Raw genomic sequence first — 23,380 nt, forward strand, 5'->3', positions numbered from 1 at the left:
TTTGTTGCATTAATAACAATGTCTGTTAACAATGAGTAAGGCCCCGGAGGGCGTCCACCCACCTAGTAGAGTTGTGGTCAGAGACTGTATCTACAGTAAAGGAAAAAAAAGAAAGCTAAGTTCTTGTGTTCCTAAGACACACCCTCCATCTTTTCGTGAGAAGACACGCCTAATGGATAGAGTTCACGTGGGGGACACACTGCATTTTGAGACTTTGTGGCTTATACTCAATCATAAAGAGCTGGGACTTTATCCTGTTTTCTCTCCCCGCAAAAAGCGTATCAGGGAATAACCTTAAATCTGTCGTAACTTACGAGAAACAGTCAATCGTTTGTGCGCTTGAGCCCTTTATTATTAGAAACTCATTACTGCAACCTATCTCATCACTGCTGGAGCTGCATCATGCATGAGGACCACGAATCTGCAGTGATCCATTTAGAAAGAATTACTATGACCTTGAATGAATATCTCTTCCTGTAAATTATGAGATGATCATCCCCAAGGGAGATAGCTAGCTTCTCATTTCTGTAACTAGAGTGTTTTAATGTGTGTGAAGGGTCTTCAGCTCCATTATATAATCCAGCCCTTACATTAACTTCATGGTTAGCATTATTACCCTCCTGGACAGACGACAAGTGTAATGACTTTCTTAAGGTCATGCGGTTAATTAATGCAGCTTTGGGATTTGAACCCTAGTTTTCCAGTCCCGAAGATGATGTCCGTGTCACCGCACTGTGGTGGCTTCCAGTGGACCTGACTGACTTCCTTTCGAGGAATCTGGAATTGACTTTTTAATTTTATATTAATAATCACTCTTTCATAAGCAGGAAAGCACCTTCCTGATCATTTCTTTGAGTCTGAAGTTCAAGGGTCTAACATCTTAACATTTTAATAAGCCCAAAGATGAACGGGAGGGTTTTCTGGGACAGTACCCTGCAGCTACTGAATGCAGCTAGCTCATGAATCTAGTAAGTGGTATGTGGGGAGAAACTTTGGGATTTTGTTTTGTTTGTTTGTTTGTTTGTCTGCTTTCACCTAAATATCATTAAAGGATTTATGATGACTGCATCCAGGAAAGAGAAGCCCAAGAGATGTTTAATGCAGACCTTGAGGAGGGGTCTGCTTGTTTGGGGTATCTAATGACGAAAGAGCTGGAGGAAACAGATTCTATTAAACCAGAATGATTTGTGGTTTATTCCGAGGGTGAAGTTTCTGACCATGAGGCTTGCCGAACATTTGACTGGCTGGCTAGTTCCCAACCTACCTTCGGTTCTCAGCTGAAACGGCATTTCCTTAGAGAGACATCCCTTGGGGACAGCAAAGGCCTTGGGGAAGAAAGGCTTCCCATTGGACTAATTACTCAGCACCTCGTACTTCTGTTATAACATTTTTCGTGCTGTGCTGTTGACGTGTTTAATATCTGTCTTCTTCTATGAGCCATCACCTCCCCTGGGACAGTGACCTGGCCTACCTTACTCAATGCCCGGGTCCAAGGGCTCAGCACACAGGCGCTGAATGAAACCCTGTTGAATGAATGAAGCGGAGACTGGAATTCTCTTTCCTGAAGGCCTGTGTCCACTTCAGTGTTGGCGTGGTTCTGTGGGATCGTAGTTTACCATCGTGGATTCAGGCTGTGATCTCTAAATTCAACCAACAGCACTTTATCTGTCTGTCTGTCTGTCTATCTACCATCTATATACCTACCTATTATCTTTGTATCTATTTATCTATCTACCTATTTACCTACCTACCTATCTGTGTGTCTATCTATCCATTTATGTATGTGTCACTTTATCTATCTATCTATCTATCTATCTATCAATCATCTATTGAATCATCTTTCTATCAGAATAAGAGACAAGCGCTTAAAAGCAAAGGAGGGTCAGCAAGCAAGCCACATTTCTCATTCTCTCCTTCTTCATGGTGCACACCACCCAATTCCCACCTCCCCTCCTTATTAGTTGGCATCATCTAAGAAACAGCATCTCCCATGACTTTCTGCAAGGGCACCAAAGGGAAGCTGAAGAGGTGCAAGGTCTGACCACTCAAGACGGATGTGAAAGACAAGGAGGAAACATTTTCTGTTTCGGTAGAGGAAAAATGAGGCAAGGTTTGGGGGAAGCATGCCCTGGGTCCTCTACACTCTTCTTGCTGGGGGCACAAGGAGGGACGTCCCATGGCTCCCTCTGGGACATATTTGGGGCAGCTCTCTCTTCTTTCAAGCAAGTGTCCCCATATAAGTCCCCAGTGTTCCTTTAGGACTGTTTCTCAGGAAACAGGAAATGTACCCTATTATCTCTTTGGGCTTCCTGTTCTTTATGTTGTTTGGAAGGCAAAAGTCAACAATCACTTCTGCATTGTTTGCTTTGTTAGAAACTGGAGAATTAATTGGGTTTCTTCTCCAAAGGAGCTTCCCATACCCTCTGGAAGGCTTTCAGAAACCGGCCTCTCTTCCAATAAGCCAGTAGGGAACAGTGTCTCTTAAAGCCAGGTTTCCTACCTGCTTCTAAAGGGCTGGCTTTGATACAGTTCAGTGCCCAGGGCAAGCGCAGGCTGTCAGGGACGTACAAGGGGAATTTGAGTCTGGTGTCCGGAAACTCAGAAGGCAGTGTGGGTGCTAGAGTTAGGCCTCGGTTGGAATCCTACCATTCATCAATTATGTGGCCTTAAGCAATTTACATAACGTCCCTAAGCCTCAGGTTTCTCATCCCTAAATTAGAGTAATAATACCTACTTGTCCGGTGGTGTTAAGGACGAATGGGATCATTTGCATGAAGCCCTTGACAGAATGACTGGCGTGGAGGAAGCATTCATCAGTAATCATTGTGATCGTTGTGATTATTAGACCCGGGACCTCTCCCCCATTCAGCTCTGGCTTCATTTCTGCTGCACCTGAGAAATGCTTCCCACTGCCTTTCATTCCATTTCTGGGCAAAACATTAGCCAATGGACTAAGATTGAATTTGGTGAGGAGGGCGCCCCAGAGTGCTGACACCGGCATGTGCTTACTGGAACGATTGCTGCCAACCAGATAGAGAAGCCTGGGATGTTCCGGGAACCTTGGCCAGCGTGGTGGCTGGTGAAAGCGAATGGGGAAATGCACCGCAGGTCCTGTCTTGTCTTGCCAAATGACGGTCGGTCTCCTGGGCTGCTTGTCTCAGCAGGACCAGCCTCTTCCTGCCTTTGGTCCTGGGAGTTGGTGGTGGGGCCGGCGGAGGAGATGGTATTTTCCTCCCTCTCAGGTAGAAGTGTTTCTTTACAGCGCTGTTCTCCAGCCTCACGGTATGGAAGGGCCCTGAGGGACAGTTTAATGCGGTAGCTTCCTTCTCTTTCTGGAAATTTTGGAGATTCCCAGAGCCCACTTCCTCCCCAGAAGCCCAAGCTTGGAATTTCCTGGTCGTGGATGAGGGGCCAGCTTCTGAGTGCATAAAGGCCCAGCCATCAGTCACTGGGGGGGTTCAATTCTCTCATCTCCAAAAAGACCATTAATTGCCTTTACCTGCTTAATTCTGCTAGGTTCCAAAGAAGGGAAAATCTGGCCACTCCCAGCCACACGTCAGAAGTGACTAAGGATTTTGCACCTTTTAACGGGAGTGTTGGCACTTCTGTTGGATTCTAATTTTTGCTTTTAATTTCACAAGAGTGTGGCTGTGGACTGTTGTCCAGGCTGAAACAGAAGACTGTCGGAGCACAAATGGTTTTTCCTGGTGTAAAGACATCAGAAATGAGAACCTGGGGATGCCCGTGGTATCAGGGAGAGCTAAGGCCAGTCGTTCAAGATTTATCTCCCTGTGGGAGAAGGAAAAAGCTTGACATTTACTAAGCACCTATTAGGAAACAAACCCAATGCTGCCGCCTCATGTATATTTATGATCTAACTCCCATAAACTCCTCTTTGAGGTACATACACAGCCGGTATCCACCGAATAAATGATTGAATTTCATCAGAGCCATTTTACAGGCTGAGAAACTGAGGCTCATAAAAGTGAAGGAACTTGCCAAAAGATGGCTCGGCTCTCATGTGGTGGGGCTGGAATTCAATTCGGGGCTCCCGTCTCCCTTTTAACATCACACCGCGAGCTTCCATTCAGCTTTATAGGGCGTTAATCCTGTTCTTCCATCCCCAGAAGCAGAGGTCTTGAAAATTCAAAGCATCTCCTTTTCCTGAGAGTCTGGATTTTTTCTGGCTCCTTGCAAATGAAGGGCCTGGAAACAGTTCACAATTGCCGGGAGTTATCTTCGGGAAAGGAGGTGGTGGGAACTGCTCTCCCTTCCCTCTTGGTAGGGGCAGGGGGACCTCCAAGACCACAGAAGATGGGGGAGTCGGTTGCGGGCTGGGCGTCTCACTTCCTACTAGTGCAGGTGGAGGCGGCCGAGAGCAGTGTCTTACTTGAGGATTGTCTCACAACTGAAGAATGGTTTGACTTGGCCCGTGATGCTGAAATTCACTGTAGGGAGCACTGGGGCTGTTTGTAGTAATTTAGGAGGAGCGTCTCTAAGGAAATCAGTAATTCTGCCGTGTTTCCCTTAATTGAAACCATTCTTTCCCTCCAGCTTCGATGGGTCAGGTTCTAATCTCTGTGTGCTGGAAGGCGTTTATTTGGCGTAATCTGAGAGCGGGATGCCGGCAACACTCTCTTGTTGTGTCTATTGTCTCTTTCTGCTGGCCGTGCACTCTGCCTGCCGTATTGGTCACACCACCGCTGCCTGGATTCCAGAGCACGATGCCACAGTCGTGCAGGCAAGAGGGAGTCGCTTACGTTCCTGGGAGGTGCTTGGGGGAGCAAGTTAGAAAGAAGCGTAGACTTCTCCTCCTCGAGACAGGGGTTTGGGTCAGCTGGGGATCTAGAGGCCACCAAGCCCAGCTTCTTCCTGGTCTGATGCAGAAACTGAAGCCCAGGGAGATAAAGTGACTTCTCCAAGGAGACTGACAGCTTGTCGGGAAGAAGCCTGGCTCTAGGCCCCAGGTCACGGGACTCTTGGACTAATGCTTCTCCCCTTAAACCAAAGAAACGTTTATGGGACACCATGTCTATATGTCAGACACTGGGGATATGAAGATGAACAGGTGTCATCCCAATGGAACCCACTTTGATATCACTCGAGGCAGGCTCCTTCCTTGGATGATGTTTTACAAATAGACGATCTATCAGACAGCACGCAATTATGTAGAGTAAGAGCTACATCTCTGGATAATTAGGCTTCTGGCTCCTGATTAAGTGGAGGGCTTGAGTGGCTGTTACCAAGGACACGGTGGGCGGCTGGCCAGTTAATCAAGAATTCAGTCAGAGTACACGGCCCTTCATATTTGCGCTGTCTTAAATACACTTTAATCTTTGCGATGACTGGCTCACGTTGACCAAGTACCGGGTACTTGGCTCGGCGCCAGCTTCTTTGCTAAGTGTCTCAGAGACTTTTCTTCATTTAATCTTTTAAAGCCCCCCCCCCCCCACCATGAGGTAGGCATTGCCTTCACTCTACTAGCGAAGAAACGGAGGTTTACAGGTTAAGAAAACATGGCGGGCCTAACATTCCTCAAGAGCCCACGCTGGCTCTTGGAGCCAGGCCTTTCCGAGGTGAAAGGCTTTGAGCATGGCCACCATGCCATCGTACAGGACCGCGGGGTAAGGTGCCCCAGCACGGGTTCCCAGGAACTGTACAGGGAGGGATGCCCAAGATGCCGGCCGGCCAGGAGGTCTCAGCAGCGTCAGACGGCTTGTGGGTAGGCGTCTCACAGCTGCACCGGGACGGGCCGCACCATCATTTCGTTTGATTTGCCTCCATGAAGTTGAGGCCAGGCCCCGGGAGGGACAGGTGCAGTCCACTTCCAGCAGCTCTGTACCCCAACAGAGCTCTTATCCCAGAAACCAGAGCATTCGGTTGCCAACGCCTTTGCCTTCCAAGGTTCCCTTGTCTACCTGACTAAGGCCCAAATCCTGGGGATCCTGGAGGCGAAGACGAATTCCAAAGACGAATTTCATCTGGGTGAGGAGGGGGGACAATTTCCTTTTGCTGGGTATCTGGTCACACCGAAAGCCCCGTAACAAATGAGTAAAATATGTCCATAAGTTTACAGAAAAGCATCAGATGGCACAGACTTCCTGACAAAGCAGCCCCTGTCATTCTCTATCATAGAACCCCTTTTCGTTGCCTATGAACCTCTCTTCGTACCTGAAATCGCCTTGTGGCTATATTAATCATTTACCTGTATAGTGTCTGCCTCCCCACTCTAGAAGGTAAGCTCTTTGATAGGAGGAACCTTTTAGGTCTCCCTAGCTCCCAGGCGTCCTATCTGGTACATAACGCTTGTCTCTTCTAGAAGGTGTTTTGAAAGGACACCTTGCACCGTGGCCTGGGGATACTAATGGTGATGTGGGAGGCCGGGATTTCATAGGAAGAGGCTCAGTTGTCCTCACCCTGATGTTTTTAGAGCACTTCTCAAATGTCCCCCGTGAAAGGAACTCAGGCCTTCACCAGGTCTGGTCTCCTGCCGTGTCCGATGGCCATTTATTTTCAGGAAAATCAAGCCTTATTACCTTTGGCAACTTCCCAGAAGGGTCATTTGTTACTTCCTCCACTTTCAAGCCTCCTGCATCTGTGCATGGGCCATGTTCCTTAAAAGCAGGAAGTTGTGTTTGGCCCATCACAGTTGAACATGAAATGGTAAAGATTTTGGTCCAAACCCCCTGGCTTGAGTCAGATTTAAAAGCTTGTCAGAAGTAAGTTCTCTGGAGCCTGGCATTCAAGGCTGGCATCTGTTATCCCAGATGAGATTTCACAGATTGAAAGCCCAGGAAGGGATGTGAATTACAAGCCATTAACTCACAGGACAATCGCAACGGTACCGATCCTGGAAATCTTTTGGCCCAGATTTTAAAAAAATATGCCCACAGTCCAGCCTCTCCTGTCATAGGCCTTCTGCTTTGGAACATTTGAGTTACTCTTAAAACCATCTGAAGAATAAATAGTAGTAGGCTTCTTGGACTGGGAAGGAGAGTCTCCCTCTCGTGTGCACGCACATGCACACAGCCACCTACACGTCCCTCTTCTCTTCAGCACCTGAGAGACAGAGACAGAATGAGAAAAGAGAGAGTTTGAGTTATGAAAATGTGAACCGATGATTTCTGAGGCCTCCGAATTCGAAACCGGTGGAAATCATAACCGTCCTTAGCCACTCGCACGACTTGTGTTTGCAGATAAATACTTTTCTGGCTACATCTCTTCCCTGCTGATGTGCTTGAAGAATGAGGGTGATCGAGACACATGATTCTTGTTCTGTCTCAGTCCACCGTCGGTCAGGATTGGTTGTAAGTGAATTATAAGAACAGAGCTATTGGCAACCCAGTGCCACGGCCTACAGATACCTTTCCTTTCTCATAAATTACAGCGAACGCCTGGCTATTCCTGGAAAAACTTGCATGCTCACTCAGTTGCATTTGAGTAAGATTTTTCGAGTGACAGGGAAAGAGGCCACTGGAGACTGCAAGGTGCCTGGTGCCCATCGGAATATGATTGGCATCATCCCTCCTATGGATTGCAGTGGTGCCGTGGGGCTGCCGTGGGGCAAGGAGGTTAAAGCATATCAGTCTAAGGGGTATCTGGACCAGACGCCCTCCATCATGGGAAGGAATCCAATCTGTCCATCAAGCTTGTCCTCTGCCTGTGGCCCGGAGATGGTCAGCTCTGTCTAGGGCACAGGCTTCCTAAGTCCCAGGGCAGGACCGATTTTTCTGTGGAATTTCCCCCGTCCCATTTGGTCCGTTGGTAACCCTCTTGGAGGAGCCAGTAGCCCTCATCCACCAGCTCTATTTGCATGGCGCTAGCAAATATTAACCCAGTGGCGCTCAAACCCTCTGGCAAGAGGTATTATCCTGAAACTCGCCTGGAACTTCCTGAAGTTAAGCAGCGAGAGAGGCATTTGTGAGGCCGCTAGGAGAGAAGGGACCCGGCTACCTGGTCCTCTGCCCGTACGGCCGCGGACAGGTTTCTTAACCCCTCTGAACCTCAGCGGTCTCATCTGCAATATGGTTTGAGGCTAATAACAGCATGCGTCGCGTATATTTATTGCGGGGGTTAAATGGGACGATCAGTGTGAAGCTTCTAGCACAGATCCCAGCACACGGTAGGTGCTAAATTAGTGTTAATATTACTGGGTCGGCCAGCCAGAGGCTCCGCAGTGGGAGCTGTAGGATCTTGAGTGTCCCAGTCACACCCCAAAGTGCCCTTGCATTTCAAGCCCCTGGTGTGGCAATCTTTGTGCCCCAAGAAGAGAGGTGTGGCTTTGGTGAACGGCCTTGACTGACTCACGTCGGAGACCAGGTGTCATTCCCCGGGCTTGACTCCTGCCCTGCCACTTCCACGGTGGGATGTTGGGTCATTTGTGCTCTGAACCTCACTATTTCATCTGCAAACTGGGGGTGATAACTTGACCTCTCAAAGGTGCTCCGGGGGATCACGTGTGTAAAATCTCTTACGGCCCCTGGACTGGTGTCTGACTCAGAGTAGCAGCTCTATAAACTCCAGAGCCTTTCCTTTATCACTGGAGAAGATGCTAAAAGAGATAGGCCAGAGGAAGGAAAATCAAAGTTGAAGGTACACTGGCCTTGTGTGGTAATGTTGGACCCCGTGGGCCTAGCGGCGGCCTTGTTCCCCTCCATCTGGATGCTTCCATCTTGAAGGACAACCGTCTCACCTCAGCGTCTGACTCTATAAATCTTGCCAAGTGCACTGTTACCCAGCCCTGCCCCTCTAGAATAGGATTAGAAATTCAGACTTTGTTGCCTCCTCACCATAGGGGAGCACTAGGGACAGTCTTCATGGAGAATTTTAAATTGCAAGGTAATTTTATTCTTGAGACGGAGGGAGGAAATACAAAAATAATCACGCTAAGCCTGTATCCCTTGTAAAGCATTTTTACACATTTGCATTTCGCTTGGGCTGCAGCCTGTGAGCTGTGAGCCCTGTGCTAAGTACTTAACACCCCGACTCTGTTTCCATAGCTATCACGAGGAGCGACTAACCGTCTTAAGGCTCCAAATGCTTTGGAGCCCCTGGCACGTTGCAGGCCCTGCTAAGTGGTTATCATTGCCATGACTGGCCTGTACTGCGCTGGTTTCCAGAGTGTTCCACTGAGCCTCCTAGAAAGCACGGTGTGGGGTGTCAGGGCCATTGGTGGGGTGGGGTGGGGGCTGGGCAAGAACGAGGGCCTAGGGTCTGCCCCTCCTCTCTTCACTCCAGCTCCCACTGGGACACCTCTGCCGTCACCCGTCCTAAATATTGTGATTCTGCCTCAAACAGCGTGGTAGGGGGCGGTCTGAAAACCATCACTCTACTCCCCGAGCACTCACCTTTCCCCTTTGCTGGATGACAACCCAAGATGCAAAGGACAGCTCCACAGATAACAGGGGGCAGGGGGAACGAGGAGACCTTGGAAACCTGACCTGAAGTCTGGGTTTTATTCAAACTCTGTAGAACTTGGAGTCTCTGGATCTCTTGCTCCTTGGTTTCTTCATCTGTAAAATGGGTCCACGGTATCTACCCGCTGGGCCTCGCAGGGCTGCTTTGGGATGTGGAAATGCTTCGTAACGGGAGAAGGAAACCACCCACATGGCCAGATTACGGAGGCTTGCTTACGCTTTGATCTGTCTGCTCTGCCGGGCTTGCAGCCCAAATGTGGTCTTAATTAATATCGGATTTTTGAGAAGCTATCTGAGAGTTGAATACTCTCCCAGGTGTGCGTATCACTCCTCCCCCTCTCCTCCCACAAGCGCCAAGTATTCCCTAACTGTTTATTTCGTCCTGGGAGGTAAGAAGGCGAGGTGTGAAGCTGGGGGCTAGAGTGAATTGCTCAAGGTCACGCGGCTTATAATTAACAGAACTGAGGCTAGAACCAGTTCCTTCTCCCAGATGGGGGCCCTCCAGCATGTCAGTGACCGACTAACCACCCTGAAATGCAGCTGCCACCTGTGAGCGACAGCCTCAGTCTGTCTCGGCGTTCGTTGGAGTACTTCCCTCGGACTAAATAAGGTCAGCCCGTTCTTCAAAGTACAGGCGACAGACCTGAGCAAAATCTGTACGAGAATGAGGTGATGTCGCCGGAATTGTCACTGCACCAGGAAAAACCGATCTAGTTACCAAAGCGGGACCCCCCTTTTTTTCCTACTGGCAACAGGAAAAGCCCCATGTGGGCCCCTGAGATGCTTTTTCATTTCATTTACCACATCCTGGGTTTGTGCTAGTCAAATCTGCTAAACTGATACGATCAAAAAAGAAGAAAACACAGGTTTCACGGCCAGACCTGAGTGTTTCCTGATCGCCATGGCAACGCGCAGGTGTACACATTGTGGTTTCTTTCTTTCTCTCTTCCCGGAGACTCGCTCACCAAAAACCACTTGACCTTCCAGAGATGTATAGTGAGATGACGGTCCTGAGGCACACACTGTCCTTTGCTGGAAAGACTCTGTTGGATCCAGGGTTGGGTGGGAACGTAAACAGGCTTCCTCCACCACCCCCCCCACCCCCCCCCCGGCTTCCCCTGTTCCCATCACCCCACGAGGAGGCAGGGGTGGGGTCTTCCTTCAGACTGGGGAAACAACCCAAGAGCTCCATTGGGTCAGTCAGGGTGGTGGCTGAGAGATCCTTTTGGACTCTCCTCGGACAGAGCGGATGTAATGGGCCCCTGTCGGTTCAGTGTTGGCTGCCATGATGGGCTCGATGTTCCCATGGACAAGAGGCTGAAAGGTCAGGGGGTACAGCCAGGCGCCAAGAAGTTGGGGTGCGTTTCCTTTCTGAGTGCCAAGAGGTGCACAGCTCAGTTGAAAGCAACCCAGGACACATTCTGGAGGAAATTCTCTGGGTATGATGGTGTATGACTATTTTCTCTGCTCATTAAACCCTCACCCACCTCCGGGGCAATTCCGGGAGAGACTGAGTCACCCAAGACTCATGGTCTGCCCTGGGCGGCCAAAGGCGATTCGGCCACTGAGTGTGATTTTGGCCTCATTCAGAAATGGATCCTGAACAATAGATCCTTTCACCAGGCGCCCATCACATGGGCGTCAGGGGATGGGGGAGAGTGACGTGGGGGCAACAGGAAGTCTGCCAGCTTTCTGGCCTGGCGGGCCTGAGTGGCGGCAGGGGCTCTCACAGCTAGGAGAGTCCTGGATGGAAACTCGTGGGCTTTGAAGACATCAAACCGTCAAAGAAATGAAGAACAGAATGGTTTCTTCGTGTCCCATTAAGACAGTGGGTTGTGGCTTCATTGGGAACAGCTTGCTCAGGCCTCTTATAAAACCAATTCAGGAGTAAGAGCACTGGAGTAGGAGTCAGGAATCTAGCAGCTATGGACCCCGGGGGCCCGCTTTTCTCAAAGCTGGCTGGGAGACCCTGCTCAGCCATTCTGGATTTTGTTTGCTCTTTGTGTCTCAAGAGAATTTGGTGAGAAGCTGTCTGTTGCCCCACCTGGCTTTAAACATAGATGATCCAATGAGCCATAATGCTTTCCAAAAAAAATTGGCCTTTTCTAGCCCTGCTTCTATCAGAGTCAGTTCAGTTGGGTTTGTGAGTTGTGTCATCTTTTTTTTAGACACGAGCTCAGCCAATCAGAGGATAGAAACAGAATCCTGGCTCTTTCATGATAAACACTCTGAAAATGCAGCTGCCACTGCCCGGAGGCTTGCATGCCACTTATACTCCCAGGAGCTCCGTGGAAGTGGCCGCCATCGGCCTGCAGGGCCATGCTCCTGCTTGATTGGCCTGGCATTTTCGTTTGGTCGGTTGAGATTTCTGGGCTGGGCAGAAGACATCCTCAAAATGTTACCAGGACAGCCTGTGGTCCGGTGTCCCAGCCCTGGGCCAACCCTGAGTCCCAAGACCCTCTCTTCATTTGCCCCGCCTGGTGGGCCAGAGGCTGTAAAAGGCAAGGGAAGCCTGAGGCTATGGCTCGGGTTGGATTCTCAGCTCCCAGGGGTTTCATGGGGCAAGCACGGGTAGAATCAGAAAGAGGTGAGTGGCCCACTGTTGGGGAAATCCAGTGAACACGGAGACCTCCGAATCTTCTCCCCGGGGAGAGCGTGGACATTCCATTAGGGAGGGCTTTCCCGGAAGCTTTATCGGGTTCTTGAGCCAAGGGCCCTGAATCAAGGGACCTCTGATCTTATAATAATATTCCATAAGCTCAAATTCCTCTTTCCAGAGCTCTCTTTTAGGGCTCACCTCTCCGCACTTTAAAAACCACACAGAAGACAGGTGGCTTCCTGTAGTCAGAGCATCTGGCCCCTGCACAGGGTGCCAGTCACACCTCAGTGTAATCAACTGGACCGCCCAGTCTGAAACCAAGCCCCTGCTTATGAGCTCCGGTTACTCGCGTCTTCTCAATGGATCAGTTCCCTCCTGCCTAAAATGGGGATAATGATGGTGCCAACCACATAGGATTGTGGCGAGAATTACATGAATTCTGAGGTGCAAATGCTGAAAACCTCGCACGCCGGCCCGCTGCTGGCAGTTCTCTGCATGGCCGTGGGAACTGCACAAGGCATCGGGTCCCAGCAACTGGCCCTATTCCCGACTTCAAGAAAAAGCAACTTCCCCAGACACATAGCCAACTCTGGGACCAAATCAGTAGAAAAAAATCCTCTTCTGCCTTTGGTTTGTAGAACCAAGAGTCTCTGGGCGCAGGATGACTGTGTGTCGCCTTCACCTGGGACACAGAAGGGCCGTCACCCTCTCTCGGGAGACCTGACCTCAGAACTGGCCCTATGACAAGGATGCCCATTGTAGACAAAACTTAGACAGAGCCAGCTCCAAAACTGAAAGTCGGTCTCTTGAAACATTTGCTTCTGGGGAAAACAGCAAAGGTTCTCAGAAGCAGATGCTTCGGGTTAAAGACATTTTAAGTGTCCAACAGGGAATTCTCAACAGGGCCCAGCTGGTGAGTCTCGAGATGTCATGTGGGGGATGGACTTGAGAGCTCTTCGTTTTTGCACCTCACAAGTCTCCTTGTCCTGAGTGGTGTTGAGGGTAGGACAGAGTATCCACTCATTCATTCATTCATTCATTCATTTGTTCAACATGTGCCCACTCTGTGCGGTGTTGTGCTGGGTACTGGGGACACAGTGATGAGGGAGAGCTACAGTCCCTACTGTCATAAAGAAGTTCCAAAATTCCAGCATCTTGGAATCTCTCGTTACTGAAGGGACCCTGAAGATAATAGTTTCTTGTTATTCTTTACCTGTTGATGTCATATAGACTTCTCTGAGAAACTAATGGAACCTAGGGATGCTGTCCCACCCAAAACCCTCCATACACACACACACACACACACACACACACACACACACATGCACATACCTGCACACACAGATACATATACACACATAGGCTTGCACACGATTTCGCAGGTTTATAGACACTCCCCCCCCCCCCGCCCCCAAAGACCAGCTGGTGAATCTGGATGGAAAACCTCTTGTCACTCAGCTCTATCGCTGGTCAGCTGTGTGACCACCCCGATTCCCACTCGCCCCTCAGGAAGTGGATGTGTGGAGGACAGCAAGCTAGGGAAACATTATACAATGCTCGACTCAGCAGATGGGGTGATGTGTCTACCACTTGGGGAGAGACTGGGGCAAACCAAGAAGCTATTCGTCTCCAGCCTTGCCATTTCATTTGGCAAGGTTTTGTTTGACATGTGTTGGGCCGATTTTACTAGACAGACCTATTTTCCTTGATGTGTGGCTTAGTGGAAAATATAGGTAAGATTAATGGTGTTAGGGGTCAGCTAGGATTTATGCCAAGAATGGATGTATCCCAGAACCCTGCCTCATTGGCAGTATAGCACAGAGGTCGGATCCCTGCCTTTCTCACCTGGATGACCGGGGGCAAGTTATTGAACCTATTTGTGCCTCAGTTTCCTTGTCTCTAAAACGGGGTTAGCAATAGTGCCTCCTTCATAGCATTTTTGCGAGAATTAAATTGGCTGAAGTAGATAAGCCCTTAATAGGCATGACATACAATTGATTCTAATTAAGTCCAAACACCGTATCAAACCCTGAAGGGTTGGGATCTTCAACCCGTCAAGGAGAAGACTGAGTGTCAGAGAGGAGAAGGAACTACCTAGCCTTATAACCTGGAATGAGTGACCATGTCAGGATTTGAACCCAGCTGTGGGAGGGTCCTCAATAAGCTGAACTACCAACCCGCATGTGAGTCTGGTGCCAGGGAGTACGTTAGACAAGAAGGGCACTCCTACCTCTTCCCCTGTGGCAACGAGATCCCTCTCCATGACTCCGTGACCTCTCTGACCCTCCTATAGTAACGAGGGTTCTGACGGCCCGGGTGGCATTTCTCCCTCCAGAGAGACTCCTCCCTGAATCTGGAAGTGGCCTTGAACAGTAACCGTTGCCTGTTGGGTCTCTCAGAGGGAGGGACTTGGGACAGTTTACTTATTACATGACACAGGAAATTTATTGGAGACCAGAGGCCTCAACGGAAAACATTCTTGACTTATTTTCAGTTGGAAACGTTTGAGAGATAAAATTGGCCACTCAGTGTTAGCCTTTTGAGTCACAACAGATCCCTAATCACAGAAGTCTCTGTTTTTCGGGAGAGATGCACACACATCTGGGAAGGGCTGCTTCTCTGCAGGGGTTCGTGTTTCTGGTGTGGGTTAAATGCCACTGCCGCCGATGCTGGAGCCCCATCGGGTGACCTGTGGTCCATGGCTACTCACACCTCAGCCTTGCTCTTAACTTCACTTAAACCTTGGAAATATTCTCAGCTATGCACTGGGAGTCGTAGTTGGGAGGTCATAACAAGTTACCTAAATCAGGGTAGGGAGTAGTAGCCTGGTGATTAAGTCGATAGGTGCGCGGTACCAGACTAGTTGGATTTGAATCCCAGCTGCATCATCACTAGCTCTGTGAACCTGGCCATGTTTCCTCCCTTCTCTGTACCTCAGCTTCTGTATCTGGAAAGTGGGGATAATAATATCACCTACCTCGTAGGGTTGGGGGTTCTCTTTGTTTGTTTTTTTAATCTTTTTTAACATTCATTTATTATTGAGAGACAGAGCGTGAGCAGGGGAGGGGCAGAGGGAGAGGCCGACAACAGAATCTGAAGCAGGCTCCAGGCTCCGAGCAAGCGGTCAGCACAGAGCCCGACGCGGGGGCTCGAACCCACAAACCACGAGATCGTGACCTGAGCCGAAGTCGGACGCTCGACCGACGGAGCCACCCAGGCGCCCCTTGTAGGGCTGTTTTAAGGACAAAATGAGTTCGTGCTCGTAAAGTGTTTAGAGGAGCGTCTGGCATATGTCTAAGTGCACAATCCATGTTTGCTACTGTCCTTGCTGTCGGTATTATCAGTATCCTTTGGAGTTATAATTTGGGTTTGCATAAGTGTTAAGGAAGCCTGTCGGAAAGTCTTCATCAATCATTAAAGGATACACAGCCCTGACAGCTTAGTCCCTTTAAGGCAAGACGGACCCAGAGGGGAAGAACTATAAGCCCTCATGGGGATAGTTGGCTTGAAGTGAAGTTTCGGGCACCGTCTCTGCAATCCCTAGGTGGCTAAAATCCATCAGGATTAGCAGCTGGACCTTGTCTGTTAGATTAAGGTAAATGGAAGCCGTGGAACTTCCAGTCTGCACAGAATTTCTTCTCTCGGCAGCCCTTTGCTGATCCCTACTGTGTGGCAGGCCCGTGAACGCCTCCCAGTCAAGGACCACTGAAGGCTGAGTTTACCTGTTTCTTCCTGTCTTGGCTGGAAGGACAGACGCACAAAACCACCTGCACCTCCTGCGCTCCGCCGTGCGGACACACACAGCGCATGCGTGTGTTGTCTGGAAGGTCGGGTCGGCAGCCGCATGCGGAACTCAAGGCATTTTATTCAAAAGTCTCAGTTCCTTTTGCATTTGCATGTTCTGGATGCCAGGTGGCAAACTAGAATTAATTTTAATACAACAGAAACTGCCATTCAGCTCCAAACCACCGTCCTTGGTGGTTTATTTTTAACCCGGGAGTGACACGGGCCACCTGGCCAAGTGCTGCCAGGCAGTCGCCCCTCCTGCCGTCTGCTGAAGCCTCCCCCAGGAGCCTCACCTCCAAGGAGTCGGTTGGGAGGCTGTGTTTTACTTTTGTAGGCTGCCGGAAGGGCTGTCGCCCCAGCTTCCCCGGTGCGAACGTTGGCTGACAAAGGCCAAAGCTGAAAATGTCAGTGAGAACAAACAATATTTCAAAAGGGCCTTGTGCATTTCCCTCCTCTGTCTTGCCTCATCAGCCAAGTGTTGTGCGAGTGGCTCCAGAAGGACACCAGTCGACCCAGGAAGAAATTAATCACACAAAAACACATTTCTCCAGTCCACTTAGTTCTGATGCTATTAAGCAGCACCTACGTGCTAATGATACAGAGAGAGAGAGAGAGAGAGAGAGAGAGAAGCAATTGATATCGGTGGATGTCTTTTCAAAGCTCCATTTCTTGTTTCTTCTTTTAGTATTTTCAGGCTCAGGAAAGCTCATACAGAAATGTTATGGTTCCAGACACTGTTCGCCGGTGGTTAGCACCTGCTTCCTGCTCAGAAAGGAGAAAGCGCTTCCTGTCCATCCAGCTCAGTAACACTGATCTATCTTAGTCCTTACGTAGTCGTCGTTTAGGCGTGCCTCTCCCCCTTAGAGCGCAGATTCACTCTAGTGACACGAAGGAATCCCAGGGCACACAGCGAAGCGGTTTGGAGGGTGGGTTTGGGTGACACAGACCTGAGCTGGGACTCCGGCCCTGCCGTGTAATAGCTGGGCGACTTTGGGAAGGTGTTTCCATTTCCTGAGCTTCGGTTTCTTCGCCTATAAACACTACAGACATGCATACAATTCACCTCTCGGGGTCTGCGGAAGATAATGTAACACGGAACCCCAAAGGTGCTGGGGGCGCGGGGGGACTCTGCAGGAACAGGCCTCCCCGCCCCGCCCCCCACCCCGACCCCGGGCTACTGGCTCAGAACTGCAGACCAAAGCAACTGAGATTCAGGAAGTCAGCTACAGGCTCCAGACAGAAATGCCTGCTTCCTGGGGCCACTTACGTCTCTGAGCCTCAACTTTCTCATGAATGAACGTGCAGAATCTTCTGACCACCTCTGGAGCAGGCCAAGTGAGAGATGGCGTCTGAGTTAAAGTCAGTGTTGTCTGAAGCCACACCTGGCCCCTGACTAACGATGTGGTGCCTGGCCTGGCACGCGGGCCACCATGCAGTAGGCCCAGAGGAAGGTAAGCTTCCTCAGGAAAGGACAGCCCTCGAGGCTCAAGGAAGTACGCTTCACCAGGACAGCTACAATGACTTAACCTTTCCGCGTTGGAGTTTCCTAAAGTGCAGACCGGGGATAATAACAGTCCTAGAAAAATAATGAGTTTTCTCCTAAGGGGATAGAAGCCTTCTGAGATAGTTACACAGGATCGGGTAGAATCAGATAACTTTTCAACTCCTTCTTGAGATTTTAGGTTCACGTCTGCCAAATGCACAGAAGCTCTTGGGTTAAATAATTCTTTAAGCAGCTGGTAGCCATTGGGCCTCTATTTTGAATGCCACTGACTCTTGGGAGCCAGCAACTGATCTTGGCCTTATCTGTCAACATGTTGAAAGTGTGTTTCTTAGGAAATTTTAGTGAGTCATTTATTCATTCAGTAAATATTGGTTGAACATCTACTCTCTGGCACACCGTTGTGAGAATTAGAGAAACACTATAAACAGGGAAAAGGCCTTGCTTTTTTTGGAGCCTCCATCACAGGAAGGGTGGATGGATAATAATTAAATGCAAAAATAAATAAACAAGTTGCTGTGGAGGCACAAAAGCAGGGTGAGTGAGGGAGACACCGTGGGCTGGATGACAGTGTTGAGGGAAGTGAGGGGGTGACGTGAAGCCAAACCAAAAATGCCATGATCTAAGGACAGAACATTCCAGACAGAGGGGGTGGCAGATAAAAGTATTCTAAGGTGGGGCGCCTGGGTGGCGCAGTCGGTTAAGCGTCCGACTTCAGCCAGGTCACGATCTCGCGGTCCGGGAGTTCGAGCCCCGCGTCGGGCTCTGGGCTGACGGCTCAGAGCCTGGAGCCTGTTTCCGATTCTGTGTCTCCCTCTCTCTCTGCCCCTCCCCCGTTCATGCTCTGTCTCTCTCTGTCCCAAAAATAAATAAACGTTGAAAAAAAAAATTTAAAAAAAAAAAAAAAAAAAAAAAAGTATTCTAAGGTGGCAAAGGGCTCAGTTCCAAAGGAACTGAAGGCAAGCCTTATGGCTGGAGCAGAGTGAGCTACAAAAGGTTAGAGAGGGAGACAGGAGCCAGCTCGTGTAGGTCTTATCAGCCATGATAAGGACATTTATTCTGGGTACGACCAGAAGCCATCGAGGTTGTTAAGTTATGGGAACAATGAATATCACATGATTGGGGGGAAATGCTCATAGTATGAGATTAAGTGGAAAAAAAGACCATCAAATCAAAAACTGTATATTTAGTACCATTTTTACTATGTAAGTACATAAGTAGACACACCCACATGAGTGCACACACACACACACACACACACTCAGAAAACTGAAAGAAGATACAGCAAAATATTTAAAGTGTTGGCGATAGTTGGTGGCCTTGCTTTTCCTTCCTTACTTCCCTGAATTTTGTCGGGTTTCTACAAGTTATATGACTTTCATAATCAGAAATAAATCCTGTGCTTTTTAAAAACTTGGTTGTAAAGCAATTGATGGAGAGAAAGTAGAGTGACCCTGCTTTACTGTGTCTGATCTCAGCGTTGAGCTGAACGTGTGGGGCTTTGGAAGGCCATGTGAATGTGGAAGACTCTGGCCAGTAGAGGTTTTTTTTTTGTTGTTGTTTTTTTTTTCAACGTTTATTTATTTTTGGGACAGAGAGAGACAGAGCATGAACGGGGGAGGGGCAGAGAGAGAGGGAGACACAGAATCGGAAACAGGCTCCAGGCTCTGAGCCGTCAGCCCAGAGCCTGACGCGGGGCTCGAACTCACGGACCGCGAGATCGTGACCTGGCTGAAGTCGGACGCTTAACCGACTGCGCCACCCAGGCGCCCCCAGTAGAGGTTTTTTAAGTGAGTCTTTTTTTTAAAGTTTATTTATTTTGAGAGCGAGAGCGAGAGAGAGAGAGAGAGAGAGAGAGAGAGAACCCCAAGCAGGCTCCACACCTTCAGCGCAGAGCCCGACGTGGGGTTCAAAGCCACGAACCATGAGATCGTGACCTGAGCCAAAACCAAGAGTCGGATGCTTAACCGACTGAGCCACCCAGGCGCCCCTTAAATGAGTCTTTTTAACGAATCTACCCTAAAACAAACTTCTTACCCTTCGCAGTAATGTATGCAGAAGTATCTAACATTTCTGTTTCATCCACAGATTTGAATATAACCTGCCGATACGCGGGTGTGTTCCACGTGGAGAAAAACGGTCGCTACAGCATCTCGAAGACGGAGGCTGCTGACCTCTGCAAGGCTTTCAACAGCACCCTGCCCACCATGACCGAGATGGAGGCAGCCCTGAGCATCGGGTTTGAGACCTGCAGGTGAGAGGCGAGAGGGGGCGGGGCTTAGAACCCGGAGGCTCCTCCCTGACGGCTGATGGATGGTTGTCTGAAGGGTCGGCCCCACCCGTTAATTTGGGCAACTCAACCTGGAACCTGCAGGACAACTGGAATTGAAAGCAGGCTAAAGACACCTTTGTGAATCAGAGTAGGGTTGCCCGGAGGAGGCCATTAAAGGTCAAGGGTTGGAATCCTCTTGCCTAAAGTGCTTCCACAGCACTCTCCCGGCTTTGAAGAAGCGTGCAATATCATTGTCGGAACCACAAGAAAACGTAAACCAAATAACAGTGTTTAAAATAAATACGTGCCTGGTGGAGTCCTGGCTCTGCAGACGTGGCTCAAAGCAGAGTTTTTTTCCAAACAACTCCCTCTCTCTGTCTCTCTCTCTCTCTCTCTTTTTCTCTCTCTGTGTCTCTCTGTCTCCCATTTGTTTGTTTCTCTTCTGCGTTGCTCTGGTTTGAGACTGTAAACGAAAGAGCATGACGATTATTAAGATAGATTATTACACGTGATTGGGAAGTGGTCAGAGGGACCCAGAAGGCCTCCGGAGAGACCTTGTGCGGGACATCACCGCGCTCCATGGACCCTTCTGCTGCAGGACGGTCACAGCAGGCAGTGGCCTTCTGCTTCTGAGTTTCCAATGGCCCTGTGGCGAGTGGTACACATTGAAAGCTAGCAGCGGTGACAACCACGGTGAAGTGGTTTGGTCTGGTTTGTTTTCACTAGAAGAGTTCTGGGTAATCCGAACAACCGCTCTGAAGTCTCCACCCAGCCGGCAGCTTCCCCCTGTTTTTGCAATGTATGTCATTAGGTAACACGCTTCCTCTTTCTCATTATACACACACGTACAAACACAGGCTGCTTTTTAAAAGTCAAGCTGCAGGGGCGCCTGGGTGGCTTGGTCGGTTAAGCGTCCGACTTCGGCTCAGGTCATGATCTCACGGTCCGTGAGTTCGAGCCCCGCGTCGGGCTCTGTGCTGACCGCTCAGAGCCTGGAGCCTGTTTCAGATTCTGTGTCTCCCTTTCTCTCTGCCCCTCCCCTGTTCATGCTCTGTCTCTCTCTGTCTCAAAAATAAATAAATGTTTAAAAAAAATTACAAATAAATAAATAAAAGTCAAGCTGCAGACGTCTTTATCCAAGCCATGAGATGTGAGTTAAGTACGCCTGTCCGCGTCCTTGGCTACCGAGTAACGCCCACATTAGGAGTGGGAGCCCAGACTCTCCTGTTGAAAAGGAAAAGGAAAGTCTTGACTCCAAAACTGCACCGATAAGGTAGCCACTCACCACGTGTGGCAGGCTCACTGCAATTCAGTAACATTGAACCCTGGTGCTTCGGTGGCTCTGTCGACATTCAAGTGCTCAGCTAGGACGGATGACTGGGACCTGCTCTATTGGGCAACGCCAATGATAGAACATTTCCATTACCGCAGACAGTGCTACGGAGCAGTACTGCTCTGACAGAAAGGGCAGATGTGCGCAGACATCTGTGCGTGCTCTGAGCGAGGTCTGGGAGAATGGGAAAGCGGAGGAAGGAAGAAGCTTCGCTGACTCCCAAACCCCAGCTGTAGGCTGCAATGAAGGAAGGCCAATTAGCAGATCCATTTATTCTGTTCCCCCAGGCTAATTGTTTAAATACAGCCCTGGCTAGGCCAGTAGCCTAAAAAAGTAGACTTACGAAGCTGAATTTTGATTGTGAAATACAGGCAAGACATACTTAGGAAACACAGAGGGAGGTTCTTCCCACTCCCACTGGCGAACTGTTGCGCACTTAATGGTTGGGCGCCCTGCTCCCCACTCGCCCACGTCCCCTCAATGCTCAGACTGCACCCTGGGTCGATCCTATTACTCCAGTGTCTGGATGAAGCCACTGAGGCTCGGAGAAGTGCCGAGGCTCAAGAAGTGGCCCCAGGGCCACATTGTGTGCGTGGGGAGGAGTCCAGATCCCAGTCCTGCTTCTTCGCCTGAGCCCAGGGCCAGAATTTAATGACCCTCCCCAAGGGCGGACTGCAAGGGGGACGAAGCAAGGTGCACGGATTTGCTGAGCATTTCTTCCCTCCCTGTGAACAGCAACCTGCTGGGGCAGTATACACACATTTAAATTTTAACATCCCAGCTCATGTACGGTGGGATGCATAAAAGTGGCAGTTGGAATGATGTGGCAACAACTCAGGAATAACTTACAATGGGAATGCAGATTCTAGAATGTCAGTATTACACAGATCTCCTGGATGTGATGGGGTGGGGTGGGGAGCAGGCTCACCAAGGATATTGTTAATTAAATTAAAACAGAAAGAAAGAAAGAGAGAGAGAAAGAAAGAAAGAAAGAAAGAAAGAAAGAAAGAAAGAAAGGGAGAAGGAAAGAAACAGGGATGCCTGGGTGGCTCAGTCAGTGAAGCACCCGACCTCGTCTCAGGTCATCATCTGACAGTTGGTGAGTTCGAGCCCCGCATGGGGCTCTGCACTGTCAGAACAGAATCTGCTTGGGATCCTCTGTCTCCCTCTCTCTCTGCCCCTCCCCTGTGCGCGCTCTCTCTCTCAAAAATAAATAAATGCCCCCCCCCCAATTTTTTAATTAAAAATAAAAAAGAAAGAAAAAGAAAAACCAAAGGGGCCTAAGAAACCTATCCTTCCACCCGGAGCAGGTATTAAATGTTGCTAAACACATTTCCATAATTTCCCTCCGGTAGCTATGAATCAGATATCTGCCACAGCACAGGTGGCAAGTCTCATAGGCTCCCATAAAACCTTAGCAGCCGCTCTCTTCTGTGTGCCCCGCCCTGATTAGTAGCCTTTCCCAGATATATGGAAACTTGTTAACATTTAATTGCTCTCCCTCTGCCCACCAAGCTCAGGAGTCTGTGGAGAAACCAGTCTGTCCTTTCAGATGGGGAATTAGTCATGCGCTACAGTTGCAACATAGACCTAATGAGCTCTATGTGCTTAGACATTTCAAATTCATGGCCATTTCCGTGGGTCTTGCAGGGCTATGCGCTATGTGCTGTTGCCTCTGGCAGGAAAGATTAAAAGGATCTACGCTGCGCGTTTTAGCCAGCATTGCAGTTTCAGAAACTTGCTGGATTTAACTTCACCCTCTTTGTCCTACCTCCCCCGCCCCGCCGCCACCCTCTTCTCAGCCCACATCTCATTTTGAGGCATTTTCCCTTCCGGACAGATTGTGTAGTGAGTGTTCAGCTTCTGCGATGCAGATCCAAGAGGCCCGGGTGCTGTCTGTTGTATCCAAAGGGGCCTCCAGCTCTGACCTGCTCCCCTGCTCCTGGAAACATCCTGGTAGGGGCAGAGGGGCCTTATGCACTTCTCTGACTGTGCTGCCTCTGGAAAATTCCCGAGCTAAATGAGGCACCGCTATCTACTTACTTAATCACTCTTACTCCCATTTTAATGACAGTCAATTTACTTCCACTGGCAATGAAATTATGCCTGGGATGCTCGTGAGGCAAAATGTACTGTGTTCCTAGCATATAAACAGGGCTTTGTGTTTGCAGTAATGGAGTCTGGAGCAAGGGAATCACAGGAAAAGGTGAGGCGGGGATGGAAGGGGTGGGGGTGGGGGAAATAGGCAGTTTTGACATTCGCGGGCTGATGCGAAGAGCCACCTCGTCCCATCCTTTGGGGGCTGATGATTTGATGTGTTTCCTGGAAAATGGGAAGGTGATGGAGAGCCGGAGTGGAACTCACATCATATAAAGTGGTCGTTCTTCCCTCTTCGGCGACTCAGGCTTCCCTCCGCCTGTTCGAACGGACTTGCTGCTGCTGCCCACAGATTTTATCTGAAAACAGGTTTTTC

At 49.5% G+C, this 23,380-nt stretch overlaps 1 protein-coding gene and 1 long non-coding RNA gene across 32 annotated transcripts in view; both read left to right on the forward strand.

Moving 5' to 3' along the window:
• CD44 (CD44 molecule (Indian blood group)) overlaps nucleotides 1-23,380 on the forward strand; it is a 91,964-nt gene that overhangs the window by 17,268 nt on the left and 51,316 nt on the right. For all 31 annotated transcript variants that reach the window (XM_045484938.1, XM_045484939.1, XM_045484944.1 and 28 more), the window contains exon 2: nucleotides 19,391-19,556. In XM_045484938.1, coding sequence (XP_045340894.1) covers nucleotides 19,391-19,556 — 166 coding nt within the window. The remainder of the gene's footprint in view (nucleotides 1-19,390; nucleotides 19,557-23,380) is intronic.
• Nucleotides 9,282-19,190, forward strand: LOC123601587. The gene is made up of 3 exons (XR_006714177.1): nucleotides 9,282-17,976; nucleotides 18,229-18,844; nucleotides 19,084-19,190. It is a non-coding gene; the product is annotated as an uncharacterized LOC123601587 (long non-coding RNA).

Source organism: Leopardus geoffroyi, chromosome D1 (genome assembly GCF_018350155.1).
Source record: "Leopardus geoffroyi isolate Oge1 chromosome D1, O.geoffroyi_Oge1_pat1.0, whole genome shotgun sequence".
Classification (NCBI taxonomy): domain Eukaryota; kingdom Metazoa; phylum Chordata; class Mammalia; order Carnivora; family Felidae; genus Leopardus; species Leopardus geoffroyi.